General features: G+C 52.0%; 1 protein-coding gene across 4 annotated transcripts in view; it reads left to right on the top strand.

The window, feature by feature from the left end:
• LOC119954877 (anoctamin-4) overlaps positions 1-19,611 on the top strand; it is a 242,162-nt gene that overhangs the window by 10,573 nt on the left and 211,978 nt on the right. For all 4 annotated transcript variants that reach the window (XM_038780486.1, XM_038780489.1, XM_038780490.1 and 1 more), the window contains exon 2: positions 17,714-17,791. In XM_038780486.1, coding sequence (XP_038636414.1) covers positions 17,714-17,791 — 78 coding nt within the window. The remainder of the gene's footprint in view (positions 1-17,713; positions 17,792-19,611) is intronic.

Raw genomic sequence — 19,611 nt, 5'->3', positions numbered from 1 at the left:
GCTGGCTAAGTGAGTCCTCGGGAGGGCGCAGGGGTGATCCGGCCCGGGGGGGGCACGGTGACCTGGCTCGCGATCTGGGCCCACCGATCTGTGGGCGGGCCTGTGCCGTGTGGGCACTCTTTCCTTCCGCGCCGGCTTCTGTAGGGCTCCACCATGGCCAGGGCGGAGAAGAACCCCCCTGCACATGCGCAGGAACACGCCGGCCGGTCTGCAAATGCGCGAAACGACGCTGGCGGTTCTGCGCATGCGCCAACTCGCTCCGGCGCTTTGGCGCTGGTTGGCATTGTGCCAACCCCTCTGGCGCCGGCCTAGCCCCTGGAAGTGCAGAGGTGAGGCACTCTCAATTACGATGCGAAAGTTAGGTCAGTAATCAAAGGCTTTAATAAGCATTGAACAATGGCAGCATCCAAGAGAAGTGTGCTCGCAAAATTTAGTCTCATCTTAAATACTGTTTCCCAGGGGGCGTAGCCAGAGGCGGAGTCCCCCAGGGTTCCAAGCCTCTTAAAGGGGCAATGCCAAGCCTCTTAAAGGGGCATGGTGTTCCGATCATCACAGGAGGATTCCGCACCTTCCAGTCAGCCCGACGCCGGAGTGGTTCGCACTGCTCTTGGTGCCGGCGTAGGGCCATCCGGCCAGCTGCGGGAGAATCCCGCCCCTCATGTTGGGCAGAGCAGAAAAACAATGACAAAGAGGCAAGAAGGACACACTTCTCTCTGTGTCTCTCCATCTCTCTCTCTCTCTCTCTCTCTCTCTCGCTGATACCAGTGTCTGTAATAGATGGACAGCAAACAGGGCAGTCTTTTAAGTCAGGATTTCTCTCTTGCCAGAGGCAAGTGTGTTTAGAATAATAAATTATAACTTTTATTGTCACAAATAGGCTGACACCAACACCGCAATTGAGCCACTGTGAAAAGCACCCAGTCGCCACATTCCGGTACATGTTCAGGTACACAGAGGGAGAAATCTAAATCTCCAAATGACCTAACAGCACATCTTTCAGGACTTGTGGGAGGAAACTGGAGCACCTGGAAGAAACCCACGCTATCACGGGGAGAACGTGTGGACTCTGCACAGACAGTGACCCAAGTCGCGAGTTGAACCCAGGGCGCTGGCACGGTGAAGCAATAATGCTAACCACTGTCTTACCGTGCCACCATAAAACTTTTATTGTGGCCAATCAATGGAGTTGCAAAGAGGGGAGCTAGTTCATTTCTCCTCATTCTATTGTAACACCTCTTATAACACCTCTTACAGCCCATAAAGCAGCGGGAGTTCAGAGAGAGCGAGAGAGAGCCCAGAAAACGGCGGGAGTTCAGAGACAGAGAGAGCCCATAAAGCAGCGGGAGTTCAGAGACAGAGAGCCCATAAAGCAGCGGGAGTTCAGAGGGACACAGGATAAAAGAGCACGAGGAGAGCAGCAGTGAGTCAGTGAAAGAGCGCGAAGGAACACATTGAGAGCGGCGGGGTGCCAGTGGGAGCAAAGATAATATAAGGCGGGAACCGAAGTACGACCCGCGGACTTCTGGGAAGAATTTTCTCCTAGCTAATAAATTCTGGTGGAGAATACACTACACGTATAGTGTCTCCCACCCGCCCTCCTCCTCTAACCTAATAATAAGACCCATTTGTGTGAGCAGGTAAGTGCTATATTATATTATTATTTTTTATTTATTTTATATTTGTTTACCAGAACTTGGTTGAAATTAAGTGGGATGGCAGGGAAGGTAGTGCAATGTTCCTCCTGCAGGATGTTTGAGGTGAGGGATGCCGTTAGTGTCCCTGCTGATTTTACCTGCAGGAAGTGCAGCCAGCTCCAGCTCCTACAAGACCGAGTTATGGTACTGGAGCTGGAGTTGGATGAACTTCGGATCATTCGGGAGGCAGAGGTGGTCATAGATAGGAGCTTCAGGGATGTAGTTACACCAAAGACTGGGGATAGATGGGTAACTGTAAGAGGGATTGGGAAGAAGCAGTCAGTGCAGGGACCCCCTGCGGTCATTCCCCTGAGTAACAAGTATACCGTTTTGGATACTTGTGGGGGGGACGACTTACCAGGGGTAAGCCTACATAAAACAGTACAGCACAGAACAGGCTCTTCGGCCCTCAATGTTGTGCCGAGCCATGATCACCCTACTCAAACCCACGTATCCACCCTATACCCGTAACCCAACAACCCCCCCCCCCCCCACTTAACCTTACTTTTTAGGACACTACGGGCAATTTAGCCGTACCATGAGGTACGGGACTCTAGCACGGAGTCTGTCCCTGTTTCTCAGAAGGGAAGGGGGGAGAGGAGCAGAGCATTAGTAATTGGGGACTCAATAGTCAGGGGCACAGATAGGAGATTTTGTGGGAGCGAGAGAGACTCACGTTTGGTATGTTGCCTCCCAGGTGCAAGGGTAAGTGATGTCTCGGATCGTGTTTTTCGGGTCCTTAAGAGGGAAGGGGAGCAGCCCCAAGTCGTAGTCCACATTGGCACTAATGACATAGGAAGGAAAGGGGACAAGGATGTCAGGCAGGCCTTTAGGGAGCTAGGATGGAAGCTCAGAGTGAGAACAAACAGAGTTGTTATCTCTGGGTTGTTGCCCGTGCCACGTGATAGTGAGACGAGGAATAGGGAGAGAGAGCAATTAAACACGTGGCTACAGGGATGGTGCAGGCGGGAGGGATTCAGATTTCTGGATAACTGGGGCTCTTTCTGGGGAAGGTGGGACCTCTATAGACAGGATGGTCTACATCTGAACCTAAGGGGCACCAATATCCTGGGGGGGAGATTTGTTAGTACTCTTTGGGGGGGTTTAAACTAATTCAGCAGGGGCATGGGAACCTGGATTGTAGTTTTGGGGTACGGGAGATTGAGAGTAGAGAGGTCAGGAGCACAGATTTGACTTTGCAGGAGGGCGCCAATGTTCAGGTCGGTGGTTTGAAGTGTGTCTATTTCAATGCCAGGAGTATACGAAATAAGGTAGGGGAACTGGCAGCATGGGTTGGTACCTGGGACTTCGATGTTGTGGCCATTTCAGAGACATGGATAGAGCAGGGACAGGAATGGTTGTTGCAGGTTCCGGGGTTTAGGTGTTTTAGTAAGGTCAGAGAAGGGGGCAAAAGAGGGGGAAGTGTGGCGCTGCTAGTCAAGGACAGTATTACGGTGGCAGAAAGGATGCAAGATGGGGACTCTTCTTCCGAGGTAGTATGGGCTGAGGTTAGAAACAGGAAAGGAGAGGTCACACTGCTGGGAGTTTTCTATAGGCCACCTAATAGTTCTAGAGATGTAGAGGAAAGGATGGCAAAGATGATTCTGGAAAAGAGCGAAAGTAACAGGGTAGTTGTTATGGGAGACTTTAACTTTCCTAATATTGACTGGAAAAGATATAGTTCGAGTACATTGGATGGGTCGTTCTTTGTACAATGTGTGCAGGAGGGTTTTCTGACACAATATGTTGACAGGCCAACAAGAGGTGAGGCCACATTGGATTTGGTTTTGGGTAATGAACCAGGCCAGGTGTTAGATCTGGAGGTAGGTGAACACTTTGGAGACAGTGACCACAATTCGGTGACCTTTACATTAGTGATGGAAAGGGATAAGTATACCCCGCAGGGCAAGAGTTATAGCTGGGGGAAGGGCAATTATGATGCCATTAGACATGACTTAGGATGTGTAGGTTGGAGAAGTTTTGGATAAGGTTCCCCACAGTCCAAAGATGTGCGGGTTAGGTGGATTGGCCATGCTAAATTGCCCGTAGTGTCCTAAAAAGTAAGGTTGGTGGGGGGGGGTGGGGGGGGGGGGGGGGGGGGGGGGGGTGTTGTTGGGTTACGGGTATAGGGTGGATACGTGGGTTTGAGTAGGATGATCATTGCTCGGCACAACATCGAGGGCCGAAGGGCCTGTTCTGTGCTGTACTGTTCTATGTTCTATGTTCTAAGTAGGCTGCAAGGGTTGGGCACACTGGATATGTGGAGCTTGTTCAAGGAACAGCTATTGCGTGTTCTTGATCAGTACGTACCAGTCAGACAGGGAGGAAATGGTAGAGCGAGGGAACCGTGGTTTACCAAAGAAGTGGAATCTCTTGTTAAGAGGAAAAAGGAGGCCTATGTGAAGATGAGGCGCGAAGTTTCAGTTGGGGCGCTTGATAGTTACAGGGAAGCGAGGAAGGATCTAAAGAGAGAGCTAAGACGAGCAAGGAGGGGACATGAGAAGTCTTTGGCAGGTAGGATCAAGGAAAACCCAAAAGCTTTCTATAGGTATGTCAGGAATAAAAGAATGAGACTTCCGGTGGCTGTGATGGATCAGTAAGCCACACATTTGGGAGCTCCCGTTTTAAAGAGATTTTTCGGCTCTTTTGAGAGCCCAAAACGGAAATTTTTCGACGTCTCCCGGTGGGGGAAGGTGTGCTGAACGACTTTCCCTGCAGTCCATGACTCGAACTCGGAGTGGAAAGGGGGAAAAAACAGCAGCAGCTCCTCAGAAAAAACGGGGGAAGGGATCCAAGATGGCCGCCGACAGAGCTCCAGAGGAATGGAGACTCTGGGCCCAGGAACAACAAACTGATCTCCTGCGCTGCTTTAAAGAATTCAAGGATGAAGTACTGAGCTCTCTGCAGGAAACGAACAGAAGGCTGTCAGAGATTCAGTCCACCCAGGGTGCTGCCATCAAGAAGTTGCAGACGCAGGCCATTGAACGAGAGGACGAGGCCGTGGCCCTCGTGAGTAAGGTGGAGGGGCACGAAGCACTCCACAAGAAGTGGCAGGAACGCTTTGAGGAGCTGGATCACCGCATGAGGCGGAAAAACCTGCGGATCTTGGGCCTTGCAGAGGGGCTGGAGGGATTGGACCTGACAGCCTATGTGGCTGTAATGCTGAATTCGCTAGTGGGGGCCGGGTCTCTCCATCTGCCCTTGGAGCTGGAGGGAGCGCACAGGGTGCTGGCCAGGAGGCCCAAGGAAGATGAACCCCCGCGTGCGGTGCTGGTGAGGTTCCACCGGTTCAGTGATCGGGAGTGCGTGCTGCGCTGGGCCAAGAAGGTGAAGAGCAGCAATTGGGAGAATGGGGTAGTGCGGATCTACCAGGACTGGAGTGCGGAGGTGGCTAAGCGGCGGTCCGGATTTAATCGGACGAAAGAGGTGCTTTATAGAAAAAAGATAAAGTTCGGAATGTTGCCGCCCGCGCGCCTGTGGGTAACTTATTTGGACCGGCACCATTATTTCGATTCCCCGGAGGAGGCGTGGGCCTTCGTGCGGACGGAGAAACTGGACTTGAACTAGGGGTTGGGGGTTGCGAGGTCGGCTGTAAGATATTAGTGCTGGATTCTGCTGTTGCTGTGTTCTCTTTTTCTTCTGTTGTTTTCTTCTTGTTTTAGTACTTTTGCAATTTTGATATGGTTATTTACGGAGGGGTTGTTCTGCTATGTTTTTGTTTTGTGCTGTGGGACATTGTCTGGGCTGTGTATCTTGAGGGGAGGGTCTGGGGGGGTATGTTGTATTCTATGCCGGAGTGGGGGTATGGAGTGGGGCTGATATTTGGGAGCTGTGTCAGAAGGGTGTGGTGGGGCAGTGCAAAAGCGCGGGCTTTTCTCTGGTTTCCCGTGCTGCGGGGCTGGGGGGTGGAGATGGTGATGGGGGAGGCGGGGCCTTAACTGGTTCTTCCCCGCGCTGGAGCGGTGCCAGGAGGAGGGATAGATTGGGGGATGATCCCACTTCGGGAGGGGTCGGGCTATTGGCGGGAGTTTCCAGGGTCAGCAGAAGTTAGCTGACCCGCGGAAGTACAATGGAGGACGGTTCGCGGCTGGGAGGGTTCCTAGCCTGGGGGGGAAGGGAGGGGGGGAAAGGGGAATACCGGGTTGCTGCTGGTAGGGTCAAGAAGGAGCTGGTGGGGGCTGGGGGGACAGAGGTGAGGGGTTGTCGCTATGGGGACGGGGTCGAGCAGGGGGTGCTGGCCTGGGGCGGGCAGTCAACGGGCTATGGCTAGCCGACGGGGGAGGGGGGCGGGACGCCCTCTGATCCGGTTGGTCACCTGGAATGTGAGAGGGTTGAATGGGCCGGTGAAGCGGTCGAGGGTACTGGCTCACCTGAAGGGGCTAAAGGCGGATGTGGCAATGCTTCAGGAGACCCACCTGAGGGTGGCGGACCAGGTCCGCCTGAGGAAGGGATGGGTGGGGCAGGTTTTCCACTCGGGGTTGGATGTGAGGAACCGGGGAGTGGCGAGTCTGGTGGGGAAAAATGCGTTGTTTGAGGCATCGGAGGTGGTGGCGGATAAGGGGGGTAGGTATGTGATGGTTAGGGGCAGGCTACAAGGAGAGAAGGTGGTACTGGCTAGTGTGTATGCCCCAAATTGGGACGATGCGGGCTTTATGAGGCGTATGTTGGGACGGATCCCGGATCTGGAGGCGGGAGGTCTGATCATAGGGGGGGACTTTAATACGGTGTTGGATCCTTAACTGGATCGGTCCAGCTCTAGGACGGGTAGGAGGCCGGCGGCGGCCAAGGTACTGAGAGGGTTTATGGACCAGATGGGTGGGGTGGATCCATGGAGGTTTGTAAGGCCGAGGGCACGCGAGTACTCTTTCTTCTCCCACGTACATAGGGTCTACTCTCGGATAGATTTCTTCGTGGTGAGTAGGGGACTGATTCCGAGAGTGGAGGAGGCCGAGTATTCGGCCATTGCAATCTCCGACCACGCTCCGCATTGGATAGAGTTGGAGATGGGAGAGGTGCGAGACCAACGTCCGTTGTGGCGGTTGGATGTGGGGTTGTTGGCGGAGGAGGAGGTGTGTAGGAGGGTCCGGGCAAGTATTGAGGGGTACCTTGAGGTGAATGATACGGGGGAGGTTCAGGTGGGGATGGTCTGGGAAGCCCTGAAGGCAGTAATTCGTGGGGAGCTGATATCCATCCGGGCACACAGGGAGAGGAGCGAGAGGAGTGAGAGGGATAGACTGGTGGGAAAGATGCTGGAGGTGGACAGGAGGTATGCAGAGGCACCAGAGGAGGGACTGTTGGGGGAGAGGCGCAGCCTGCAGGCTAAATTTGATTTGCTGACCACTAGAAAGGCGGAGGCACAGTGGAGGAAGGCACAAGGGGCAGTGTACGAACATGGTGAAAAGGCGAGTAGGATGCTGGCTCATCAGCTGCGTAAGCGGGATGCGGCTAAGGAGATTGCTGGAGTGAGAGATAAGAGTGGGAATGTGGTGCGGAAGGGGGTAGAGGTGAATGAGGTCTTCAAGGATTTTTACGGGGAACTGTACCGGTCGGAGCCAACGGGGGAGAGGAGGGGAATGGAGAGGTTCCTTGACGTGCTTTCTTTCCCGAAGGTGCAGGAGGAGAAGGTGGAGGGGTTGGGTGCGCCGATTGAGCTGGAGGAGCTAGTTAAGGGGATCGGGCAGATGCAGTCAGGGAAGGCACCGGGGCCGGATGGGTTCCCGGTGGAATTTTATAAGAAGTTTGTGGATCTAGTGGGCCCCTTGCTGGTGCGAACACTCAATGAAGCGTGGGAGGGGGGGACTTTGCCCCCGACGATGTCACGGGCGCTGATCTCGTTAATTTTAAAGAAGGACAAGGACCCCCAGCAGTGTGGTTCATACAGGCCTATATCTCTCCTCAACGTGGACGCTAAGGTGCTGGCAAAAATCCTGGCCACCAGGATAGAGGACTGTGTGCCAGGGGTTGTGCACGAGGACCAGACAGGTTTTGTGAAGGGAAGGCAGCTGAACACGAATGTGCGGAGATTGCTGAATGTCATTATGATGCCGGCGATTGAGGGGGAGGCAGAGATAGTGGTGGCACTGGATGCGGAGAAGGCCTTCGATAGAGTGGAGTGGGGGTACCTGTGGGAGGTGTTGGGGAGGTTTGGATTTGGTGAAGGGTTCATTAGATGGGTAAGGCTGTTATATGAGGCCCCGATGGCGTGCGTGGCTACGAATAGGAGGAGGTCGGAGTACTTCCGGCTTTACCGAGGGACCAGGCAGGGTTGCCCCTTGTCCCCCTTGTTGTTTGCACTGGCAATCGAGCCACTGGCGATGGCATTGAGAGATTCAGAGAGGTGGAGAGGCTTGGTGCGAGGTGGAGAGGAACATAGGGTGTCGTTGTATGCCGACGACCTGTTACTGTATGTGGCGGACCCGGTGGGAGGGATGCCGGGAGTTACTAGCCGAGTTTGGGACCTTCTCAGGTTATAAATTAAACTTAGGCAAGAGCGAGGTGTTTGTGGTGCACCCTGGAGACCAGGAGGAAGGAATTGGTAGGCTCCCGCTTAGGCGGGCAGGGGAGAGCTTTAGGTACCTGGGGGTGCAAGTGGCCAGGGACTGGGGGACTCTCCACAAGCATAACTTTACCAGGCTGGTAGATCAGATGGAGGAGGAGTTCAGGAGGTGGGACATGCTGCCATTGTCGTTGGCGGGGAGGGTGCAGTCCGTCAAAATGACAGTGCTTCCGAGGTTCTTGTTCCTTTTTCAGTGCCTGCCCATATTTATCCTCAGGGCCTTCTTTAGGAGAGTGACTAGCAGTATTCTGAGTTTTGTGTGGGCACATGGGACTCCGAGAGTGAGGAGGGTGTTCCTGGAGCGAGGAAGGGATGGAGGTGGGCTGGCACTGCCCAACCTTCTGGGGTACTATTGGGCAGCCAATGTGTCAATGGTGCGTAAATGGGTGATGGAGGGGGGAGGGGCAGCGTGGAAAAGAATGGAGATGGCGTCATGTAGAGGTACGAGCCTGGGTGCCATGGTAACGGCACCGTTGCCGCTCTCCCCTAAGAGGTTTACCACGAGCCCGGTGGTGGCGGCGACCCTAAGAATCTGGGAACAATGGAGACGGCATCGGGGGGAAACAGGGGGCTCGATGGAGGCTCCACTGGGTGGCAACCATCGTTTCATCCCGGGGAACACGGATGGGGGATTCAGGGGGTGGCAAAGGGCGGGCATCAGCAAATTGAGGGACCTGTTTATTGGCGGGAGGTTTGCGGGCCTGGGGGAACTGGAAGATAAATTTGGCCTTCCCCAGGGGAACATGTTCAGATACCTGCAGGTAAAGGCGTTTGCTAGGCGACAGGTAGAGGGATTCCCTTTGCTGCCCTTGAAGGGGGCGATGGACAGAGTGCTTTCGGGGGTGTGGGTAGGAGAGGGGAAGGTGTCTGACATCTATAAGGTAATGCAGGAGGTGGAGGAGTCGTCAGTGGAGGAGCTGAAGGCTAAATGGGAGGAGGAACTCGGGGAGCAGATAGAGGACGGAACTTGGGCGGATGCCTTGGAGAGAGTCAACTCTTCCTCCTCATGTGCGAGGCTTAGTCTCATCCAATTTAAGGTGCTGCACCGGGCCCACATGTCCGGGACTAGGATGAGTAGATTCTTCGGGGGTGAGGACAGGTGCACCAGATGTTCGGGGAGTTCTGCGAACCACGCCCATATGTTCTGGGCATGCCCAGCACTGGAAGAATTCTGGAAGGGGGTGGCGGGGACGGTGTCGAGCGTGGTTGGATCCAGGGTCAAACCAGGGTGGGGACTCGCGATTTTTGGAGTTGCGGTAGAGCCGGGAGTGCAGGAGGCGAAAGAGGCCGGTGTCCTGGCCTTTGCGTCCCTAGTAGCCCGTCAAAGGATTCTGTTACAATGGAAGGATGCAAGGCCCCCAAGTGTGGAGACCTGGATCAGTGACATGGCGGGATTTATAAAATTGGAAAAGGTCAAATTTGCCCTGAGAGGATCAATACAAGGGTTCTATAAACGATGGCAGCCTTTTTTGGACTTCCTGGCTCAGAGATAGGTAACTGGGTCAATAGCAGCAGCAACTCGGGGGGGGGGGGGGGGGGGGGGGGGGGGGGGGGGGGGGGTGCATTATTGTAGTGTTTATTCTGTAACTTTATAGTGTGTTAATATGCGTTGTTGTTAAAATGCTGGGTTGTTCATGGGGATGGGGCGAATGTATATGATTGTTAATATTATTGTTATTTTTGGTATTTTACTAAGGTGCGTCAATGGTGTATAAAATCAAAATTTCTCAATAAAAATGATTAAAAAAAAAAAAAAAAAGGAATAAAAGAATGACTAGGGTAAGAGTAGGGCCAGTCAAGGACAGTGGTGGGAAGTTGTGTGTGGAGGCTGAGGAGATAAGCGAGATACTAAATGAATACTTTTCGTCAGTATTCACTCAGGAAAAAGATAATATTGTGGAGGAGAATGCTGAGACCCAGGCTATTAGAATAGATGGCATTGAGGTGCGTAGGGAAGAAGTGTTGGCAATTCTGGACAAGGTGAAAATAGATAAGTCCCCGGGGCCTGATGGGATTTATCCTAGGATTCTCTGGGAAGCCAGGGAAGAGATTGCTGAGCCTTTGGCTTTGATTTTTAGGTCATCATTGGCTACAGGAATAGTGCCAGAGGACTGGAGGATAGCAAATGTGGTCCCTTTGTTCAAGAAGGGGAGTAGAGATAACCCCGGTAACTATAGGCCGGTGAGCCTAACGTCTGTGGTGGGTAAAGTCTTGGAGAGGATTATAAAAGATACGATTTATAATCATCTAAATAGGAATAATATGATTAGGGATAGTCAGCATGGTTTTGTGAAGGGTAGGTCATGCCTCACAAACCTTATCGAGTTCTTTGAGAAGGTGACTGAACAGGTGGACGAGGGTAGAGCAGTTGATGTGGTGTATATGGATTTCAGTAAAGCGTTTGATAAGGTTCCCCACGGTCGGCTATTGCAGAAAATACGGAGGCTGGGGATTGAGGGTGATTTAGAGATGTGGATCAGAAATTGGCTAGTTGAAAGAAGACAGAAAGTGGTGGTTGATGGGAAATGTTCAGAATGGAGTTCAGTTACGAGTGGCGTACCACAAGGATCTGTTCTGGGGCCGTTGCTGTTTGTCATTTTTATAAATGACCTAGTGGAGGGCGCAGAAGGATGGGTGAATAAATTTGCAGATGACACTAAAGTCGGTGGAGTTGTAGACAGTGCGGAAGGATGTTGCAGGTTACAGAGGGACATAGATAAGCTGCAGAGCTGGGCTGAAAGGTGGCAAATGGAGTTTAATGTGGAGAAGTGTGAGGTGATTCACTTTGGAAAGAATAACAGGAATGAGGAATATTTGGCTAATGGTAAAATTCTTGGTAGTGTGGATGAGCAGAGGGATCTCGGTGTCTATGTACATAGATCCCTGAAAGTTGCCACCCAGGTTGATAGGGTTGTGAAGAAGGCCTATGGTGTGATGGCCTTTATTGGTAGAGGGATTGAGTTCCGGAGCCATGAGGTCATGTTGCAGTTGTACAAAACTCTAGTACGGCCGCATTTGGAGTATTGCGTACAGTTCTGGTTGCCTCATTATAGGAAGGACATGGAAGCTTTGGAACGGGTGCAAGGAGATTTACCAGGATGTTGCCTGGTATGGAGGGAAAATCTTATGAGGAAAGGCTGATGGACTTGAGGTTGTTTTCGTTAGAGAGAAGAAGGTTAAGAGGTGACTTAATAGAGGCATACAAAATGATCAGAGGGTTAGATAGGGTGGACAGCGAGAGCCTTCTCCCGCGGATGGAGGTGGCTAGCACGAGGGGACATAGCCTTAAATTGAGGGGTAATAGATATAGGACAGAGGTCAGAGGTGGGTTTTTTACACAAGAGTGGTGAGGCCGTGGAATGCCCTACCTGCAACAGTAGTGAACTCGCCAACATTGAGGGCATTTAAAAGTTTATTGGATAAGCATATGGATGATAAGGGCATAGTGTAGGTTAGATGGCCTTTAGTATTTTTCCATGTCGGTGCAACATTGAGGGCCGAAGGGCCTGTACTGCACTGTACCGTACTATGTTCTATGTTCTATGTTCTATAACGATTGGTTCCAACTCCATTTAGAGTCACTGAGTTCTGCGCACTGTACCTCAGGAAGATTATACTGACCAAGGAGCCATGAAGAGAGGGCAGAGGGGGTTGGGAGTGGGGGATTCAGTGCAGATTCAGACTGTTAACGTATATAAAAGGGTTTCATCATGAGGAGAGGCTGCATAAACTAGGCTCCTGTTCCCTTCAGATTAGAAGGTTAAGGGTGATCTATCTAATCCAAGGGCGCAATTATCCGCACCGGGACATGAGCTAGGAACGGGGCTGCGGCAATTACGTGCCAGATGACGTCGGAACGCGGCGACGCCACGAACACGCCCACATGATGCCGCCCGAGGTCGTAAAAAGGTGCGGGTGAGTACAGCAACGGGAGGCCAGAGATGTCGGAGCCACGGAGGGCAGCCCCGAGGTTCACAGAGGCTGACGTCGAGACGCTGCTCGATGAAGTTGAGCAGAGGAGGGGCATAATTCGCCCGAGAAGAGGGTATCGCCACCCTGCAAGCATGGTGCGCCAGGCCTGGCAAGAGGTGGCTGCTGCCGTGAGTGCTGTGGGGCAGACCCCTCGCTCTGGGAGCAGTGCCACAAAAAGCTGCACGACCTCACCAGGGCTGCCAGGGTAAGTGCCAAGAAGGTGCCCCCGGGTCACAACCAACCCTCCCCTCCTTTACTCAATCACCCACCTACCCCCCAGGCACGGGGGGTGGAGGGGGATTGGGGCAGAGTGAGTGGAGGGTGGTTCACTAAGTAGTCACAGACCCAGCGCTCTGGCCCCCCTGGAGAGATGCAATGGTCTTATTACAACTTGACCCCCAACCTGTGCCAGTATCTGAACGACCTGCTGATACCTGCTGTATTGTAATGAGCTACCTATGCCCCCCCCCCCCCCCCCCCCCCCCCCCCCCCCCAAACAGGACAAGACCGCTCACAACAACCATGAGCGGAACAAGACTGGAGGGAGTTCGCCCATTCTACACCCCCTCACCATGTTCGAGCAGAGGGCACTGGACCTTGTGGGGGATCTGCCACCCAGGAGGTCGCGCAATGCGAGGTTGGCGGAGCTGCACCAAGTGAGACAACCCTGCATGACAAACACACCCCCCCTCCCCCATCCTCTGTCCCTTCACACTCTGCCCACTGGGACCCTCCCCCATCCTCTGTCCCTTCACCCTCTGCCCACTGGGACCGTCCAGCGCCCAGCTGAGCGTCTCTAACTAACCCGTTTCATTCTCTTCCCTAGGACGTGATGCCGAACGACCAGAGCCGTCTGCCTCCAGGCGGAGACAGGCATCTGCCCCCACTGCATCCAGGGCCGCACGACAGAGGGTGCCCGATCAGCGGGGAGTCTCATCCTCCCCCACCGAATCTGTGGAGCAGGACGCCCAGAGGGCGGCGATAGAGGGAGAGAGACAAATGGCCTGCGAACGCCCTGCGGCCTCTCAGCGGGCCGATGACATAGAGGAGGCGTGCACCGAAGATGACCTCGAGCTTGCGGCACAGCTATCTCCCACACCATCCACCATCCCAGAGACACTAACCCCGGTTTGGCTATTTAGTGATGAGGTTCCTGGGTCACAGTAAAGGTCGCACATCACAGCTGAGCAGGTACAGCAGGTGGAGGTCGGAGCAGCCGAGGGTCCGGACTGGCGGAGGGCAGGCCAGTCCCAGCATGCAGCTGGCTCCCAGACGTTTTCCGAGTTCTTGGAGTTACTCAACCCACCCACACAGCCGATGCATCAAGAAATCCAGGGACACAATGACGGGATGAGGGCTGTCTTCCAGCATCTGCAGACGCAGTTAGAGGAGTCGAACCGCGTCCAGGAGCAGGAAGTGGTGCCGCTCATGGCAGCAACCCAGGCCGACACTGCACGGGTGGCATCCGCGGTGGATGCAATGGGTCAGGTTCTGCAAGGCGTTGGGCTTAATGTGCACTCGTCATCCTCGGCCCTGGAGAGGGTTGCCCTCTCACAGGCAGCAATGCGCCAGAGCCAACATGACATTGCCGGCGCGCTGCATGCCTTGGCCGAGTCTCAGCAGGTCATGGCCCAGTCGCAGCACGCCATGGCACAGTCCCAGCAGTCAGTCGCGGAGAGCATCAACCGCCTGACACACGTGCTGGATGGCGTTGTGCACTCACAGGTTGAGATGCACAGTGCCTGGCGGGAATGTCTAACTCCCTGGACTCCGTCTCTGTAAACCTTCGGATCCTGGCGGAGACTGTTGCAGGCCTCCAGGACTGGCAGCGCCAGGTGTCGGTGGTGCGACGGGGCACCTCCCCGCTCGCACCTCTGTCCCACAGTGAGGCCCGGGGGCCACCGGGGGCCACCGGTGGCCTGGCCCGCAATCGTGGCCTACTGATCTGCGGACGGGCTAATTCCATGGGGGACCTATGTTCCTCCGCGCCAGGCCCCTTTAGGGCTCCGCCAAATTAACTGGGGGCCGGCACGAAGACAGGAACCCACGCACATGCGTGGACTCGCGCCAGCCATGGTGCGCATGCCTGGCCTGCGCCGGCTGTGGCGCGCCGGCTTTCGAGAGCTGGAGCAGCGGAGACCACTCTGCCACCGTACTAGCCCCCTAGGAAGGGGTGAATAGCTGGGCCTGGAGGCCCGTTGACGCCGGAGTGGCTCGTGTCGCTTTTGACACCGGCGTCAGAACTTGGCCGCGGGATCGGAGAATCCCGGCCATTATCTTTGTCTTGTGACCATGACATCTTTGACATTTTATCTCTCTTGAGTTCTTGCCATTTCCTGATCTATTTTATTCCACCTGCTGCATTCTCGCCCCCACCCCCCCCCCCCCGCCCTTTTTGCAACAGGATAAAATCCATCACATTTCTACCTCTCCAACTCTGAAGTGTCATATGAACTCGAAACATTAACTCAGTTTCTCTCTCCACAGATGCTTCCAGACCTGCTGTGTTTATCCAGCATTTTCTGTTTTTTTTTTCATATTTGATTAGTTGGTAAGATTAATGAAGTGTGACTGTTTACATAAGTAAGTAATGAATCATTTGTCAGATTATTTTACCGAGGGAGTTTGACTCGATGTCGCTCAGATCAGAAACAGACAATGAGTTAAAACTTAACGTCAGCCTTCTGTCACTCTCACCTCAAACCTTGGGTTTGAGTTCCACTTCAGAGGTTGGAGAAAATAATCTCATGTACTTCCTGCATGACTGAGGGAGCGCTGCAGTGCCAGAGGGTCTTTCCTGAGGGAGTGTTGCAGTGTCAGAGGGTCAATACTGAGGGAGTGCTGCAGTGTCAGAGGGTCAGTACTGAGGGAGTGCCGCAGTGTCAGAGGGTCAGTACTGAGGGAGTGCTGCAGTGTCAGAGGGTCAGTACTGAGGGAGCGTTGCAGTGTCAGAGGGTCAGTACTGAGGGAGTGCTGCAGTGTCAGAGGGTCAGTACTGAGGGAGCGTTGCAGTGTCGGAGGGTCAGTACTGAGGGAGTGCTGCACTGTCGGAGGGTCAGTACTGAGGGAGTGCTACACTGTCAGAGGGTCAATACTGAGGGAGTGCTGCAGTGTCAGAGGGTCAGTACTGAGGGAGTGCTGCACTGTCAGAGGGTCAGTACTGAGGGAGTGCTGCACTGTCAGAGGGTCTTTACTGAGGTAGTTCTGCAGTGTCGGAGGGGCAGTACTGAGGGATTCTCTGGGACCACTAGCCTCAGGCACGAATCGTGATGGCTCGTTGAATCAGGAGCAAGGTCCAAAATGCGATTCTTGCTGGGCATTAAATCCGTTGCGAGCTTTCCGGCCCTCTCAGCTGGCCCCATTCAGGTTGCCGCCCAGGGCAGGCAAGAACATGCCTTAGATTAATTGCATTCATTTGAATACAATTATCGGACAGGAAACACGATGCACTGGTCTCCGGGGCTGCTCTCGCTCCCCCAGCCAGGAGTCCCATGAATTAATCCCGTGAATTAATTCAGGTCCTGATAATCAGGGCCTGGTGCCGTGGACTCCAACAAGAGGCAAGAGGTGAGTACCTCTCTGCACTTACCACCAGGGTGCCGAGGGTGGCCATCAAGTGATGTGTGAGTTGGGGGGGAGGGCATGGACTGGGCTGCAGCGGCTCAGGTCAGTGGCCTTTCCGGGATGGAGGTCGTTTGGCATTTCCTCTGCCTCAAGCATTATTAGTCCCATTAATTTGTTGGTAGAGTCTTACTGCTCTGGTGATCCTGATGGGCTGTCTTTTTGCATTTGGTGATAAAGAAGTGGAGCAAATAAGATTTTTCTGCTACACAGTCACCAGGAGAGGCAGTGATTGAGAAAAGCTCGAACTTGGGGCTTTCCATCGATGCTTCCTCAGAATTGCAGTGTGCTTGCCTTAATTCCTTTTGGGGATATTTTAAATAAACTGTTTCAACGTCTTGTCAGCCCTCTCAGGTGGAGGTTCCTGAGGCATTGTTTCGAAGAAGAGCAGGGGAGTTTGCCCAGATGAACTAGTCAATATCTATCCCTGAACCAACATCACAAGAACAGATCATCAGGTCACTGTTGCTTGTGAGAGTTTTCTGTGCACAGATTGGTTTTCTAGTTTCCTACTTCACAACAGTGACTACGCTTCAAAATATATATCGTTGGCTTTGAGGCAATTTGGAACATTGAGATTGTGAAAATGGTTTAAAAATACAAGTCCGCCTTTCTCGGCTGGCAACACAAAATGCAACAGGAAATAGCCACCCATTTTCCCAATCATTCTCCAGTTGCAGTTTTTCAGAGATTTTCTTCATGATCTGATTATCCTGGCCTTCGCTGAAGTTTCCCAACTATCCTAATCCACACTACAACTGACCACTCACTTAGGAATACAGTTCAAATGTGACTATTATTAATTCGATGAGGCTGCAGTCACAACTTGGAGTCTTGCTGGACAGGAGTGTGGATTCCTGTCAGCACTAGAAGCTCATTCCTTAACTCCAGTACTCCCTGATGTACCATCAATTGAATGCGAGACGAGTTGCTGGACAAAAGTATGGCTTTAATCAGCTAGATGCGGTCGATTACAGTATAAAGACGACCGCCGGGAGTACTGGGTATTTATATCCCACCCTGGAGGTGGGGTTAACTCAGCCTCTCGACCAATCGGGGAGCCGTCACATGACTGGTCTCAACCAACCGGTCGAGAGGGACATGACCGACCAGTGCCAATGGTAAGCTGGTGTTCTCCACCAATGGCAGGCAGCTATGCTAATCATACCACCACATTCCCATCTACTCAGGTTTCACACGGGAAACCTGACTACTCAGAACCTGGTTCAATGCTGAGAGAATTGAGGAATTCAAAAGGTCCCCTTGCTTTATAATAGAATGTAACAAAAGCGCAAACAATGAAATTACTGGGCAAGGCTATGTCTGGGGCAGCCATGAAAAGCACCACCTTCATCACCAACAACTGCGCTAATCCAGAAAAATATCCCAAGACATTTCCCATTTTCATGAGGACCTTACCAAACAAAAATAAATACTGAGCCAAAGAAAGAAATGCCAAGAAGAGAGACGAGAAGCTTGGTCAAAGGTGTGGATTTTAGGAAGGGACACTAAAGGAGGCGAGGTTCAGGGAGGAAATTCCAGCGATTAAGACTAAACAGCTGAAGGCACGGCACCAATGGCGGAGTGATGGAAGTTAGAAGTGGACAAGGGTCGAAAGAGGGCAGGGACCTCGAAGAGTTGTAGGGCTGGAGGAGGTTCCGGAGGGTTGAGACCATTAAAGGATTTTATAACAAAGATGAGAATTTTGGATAGTTATGGACTGGGAGGTGGGAGCACAGGGATGATGGGCGAATGGGATGTGGAAAAGAAAGAAGCATTGATTGAAATATCGCTTAAGATTAAGAGTTCAAATTTAAAGTCAAGTGAACTGAGATTCTGAAGTGTATTAAATGTTGTAATTGTTTTGCAGACAGAGAATCAAGCAGTGCAAGTCGCAACCTCTCCAGTGGAACCAGTTACTACAGCTGTGTTAGTCAGGTCACTGTCGGTATGTATGAAGATACAGATCAATCAATCCAAGCTCTTGCTATGCTATCCTATGTAGAAGTGTCTTTAGAAGTTAAATAGAAAAAAAGCATTTGATGGAATACAAATCCTTATTTCAGCGTGATTTAATCATTTTTCAAATAATTGATTTTTCTACTGTGACACTTATAATCCCATTCTGCTATGGGTCAGAAACAAGTCTATAATTTTATCTCAACCGTCCTCATCCATTTGCACCCACACATGCCCACACGCACACCCACATACACACACACAAACACACACACCCACACACACACACCCACATACACACAAACACACCCACCCACACACCAACACACACATATACACATACACACATCCACACACCAACACACACACCCAATGCACACACAGCCAAACAATTATACACGCACCCACACATGTATCCGCACAGACACCCACCCACCCACACACACACCAAAAGACCAAAACACACCCACACACACGCACACATAACCCCAAACACATCCACCCACACAGACATCCACACAGATATCCACCCATAAACACAAACACACACACACCTACAAACCCAAACACACACCTACCCACACATATATACACCCACACACATGCACTCACCTACTCATCCACACACCCAAACATACAGCACCACATCCACAACAATGCGTACACCTACACGCACACATCCACACATGCACGTACACAAACATGAACACATGCACCAAATGCATATACACACAGACAGATATCCACACAAACACACACACATAGTTGCACCCATAGACATACACACATAAACATCCAAATATGTACACACCCATACACACCCACACAAACACATCCGCACAGATGCACACACACATAAATGCACAAATCCGCACACACACATTAACACATGGTTGCACTCACATACACACCCAGACACACACACACTCACACACACACACACACAAACAGGCACATCCACATGCTCACACTCACACACACTGACACACAATCAGCCAAACCCCTCACATACACACACAGAACATGCATATTGACACTCACATACAGAAACATGTACACAGAAGCACGCACACACACCACACAAACTGCTACACACCCCACACAGACTGTTAGGAAACATAAAAGCCGTGATTCTCCCAAATAAAAACAAGGTGCTGCCACCAGTGGGAAAATCAGACTGTTTCCCGTTGGTGCAAGCAGTGTTGCTGAGGTGGGATTCAATCCCACTTAGAAACGTTTTTTGCAGAGGAATGGGTTTTGCATTGGCCTTGAGAGGGGTGGGGCCTAAACTCGCTGACAGGTTCCGCTCCTCAGAGATTGAGATGCCATGTTTAAAGGGAGTCCTGATCTCAGAATAATATTGCAGCCCCCTCCCCTATCACTGGCAAGCCTCCTCGCAAACAAAAACCTTTGAACTGCTTTTTTCTGTCAATTTCATTCTGGTTTAACTTTGTCAAGCCTCAGTGTGCTGAGAAGCCTAAAAGCTTTGAACTGCAGTGTATATATTCAATTTCATGATCCATCACTTTTTACAAGCCTCGTGACTGACAGGTCCAGGCTATTTCAAAGGAATGTTTGGTTTTGTTTGTTTTATACCACGTCATGGTCCATTAACTCTGAAGTGCTTCCTCTTTTGAGCATATGTTCTTTCCAACTGCACTTGTTTTAAAGAGGCTGTTTCATTGTCCTGAAGTATACTTGCTTGTTCTAGGAAGCAGCAAAAGGAACAGCTTTACCTTCATCTGACAGATCACTGAACTTTTCTGGGAGTTCCAACATATTAGAGGGAAGACTTTTAATAACAAATTT

The sequence above is a fragment of the Scyliorhinus canicula genome, chromosome 20 (assembly GCF_902713615.1).
Source record: "Scyliorhinus canicula chromosome 20, sScyCan1.1, whole genome shotgun sequence".
NCBI lineage: Eukaryota > Metazoa > Chordata > Chondrichthyes > Carcharhiniformes > Scyliorhinidae > Scyliorhinus > Scyliorhinus canicula.
Note: the sequence above shows the minus strand (reverse complement) of the source record. Positions and strands in the feature narration are given on the sequence as shown.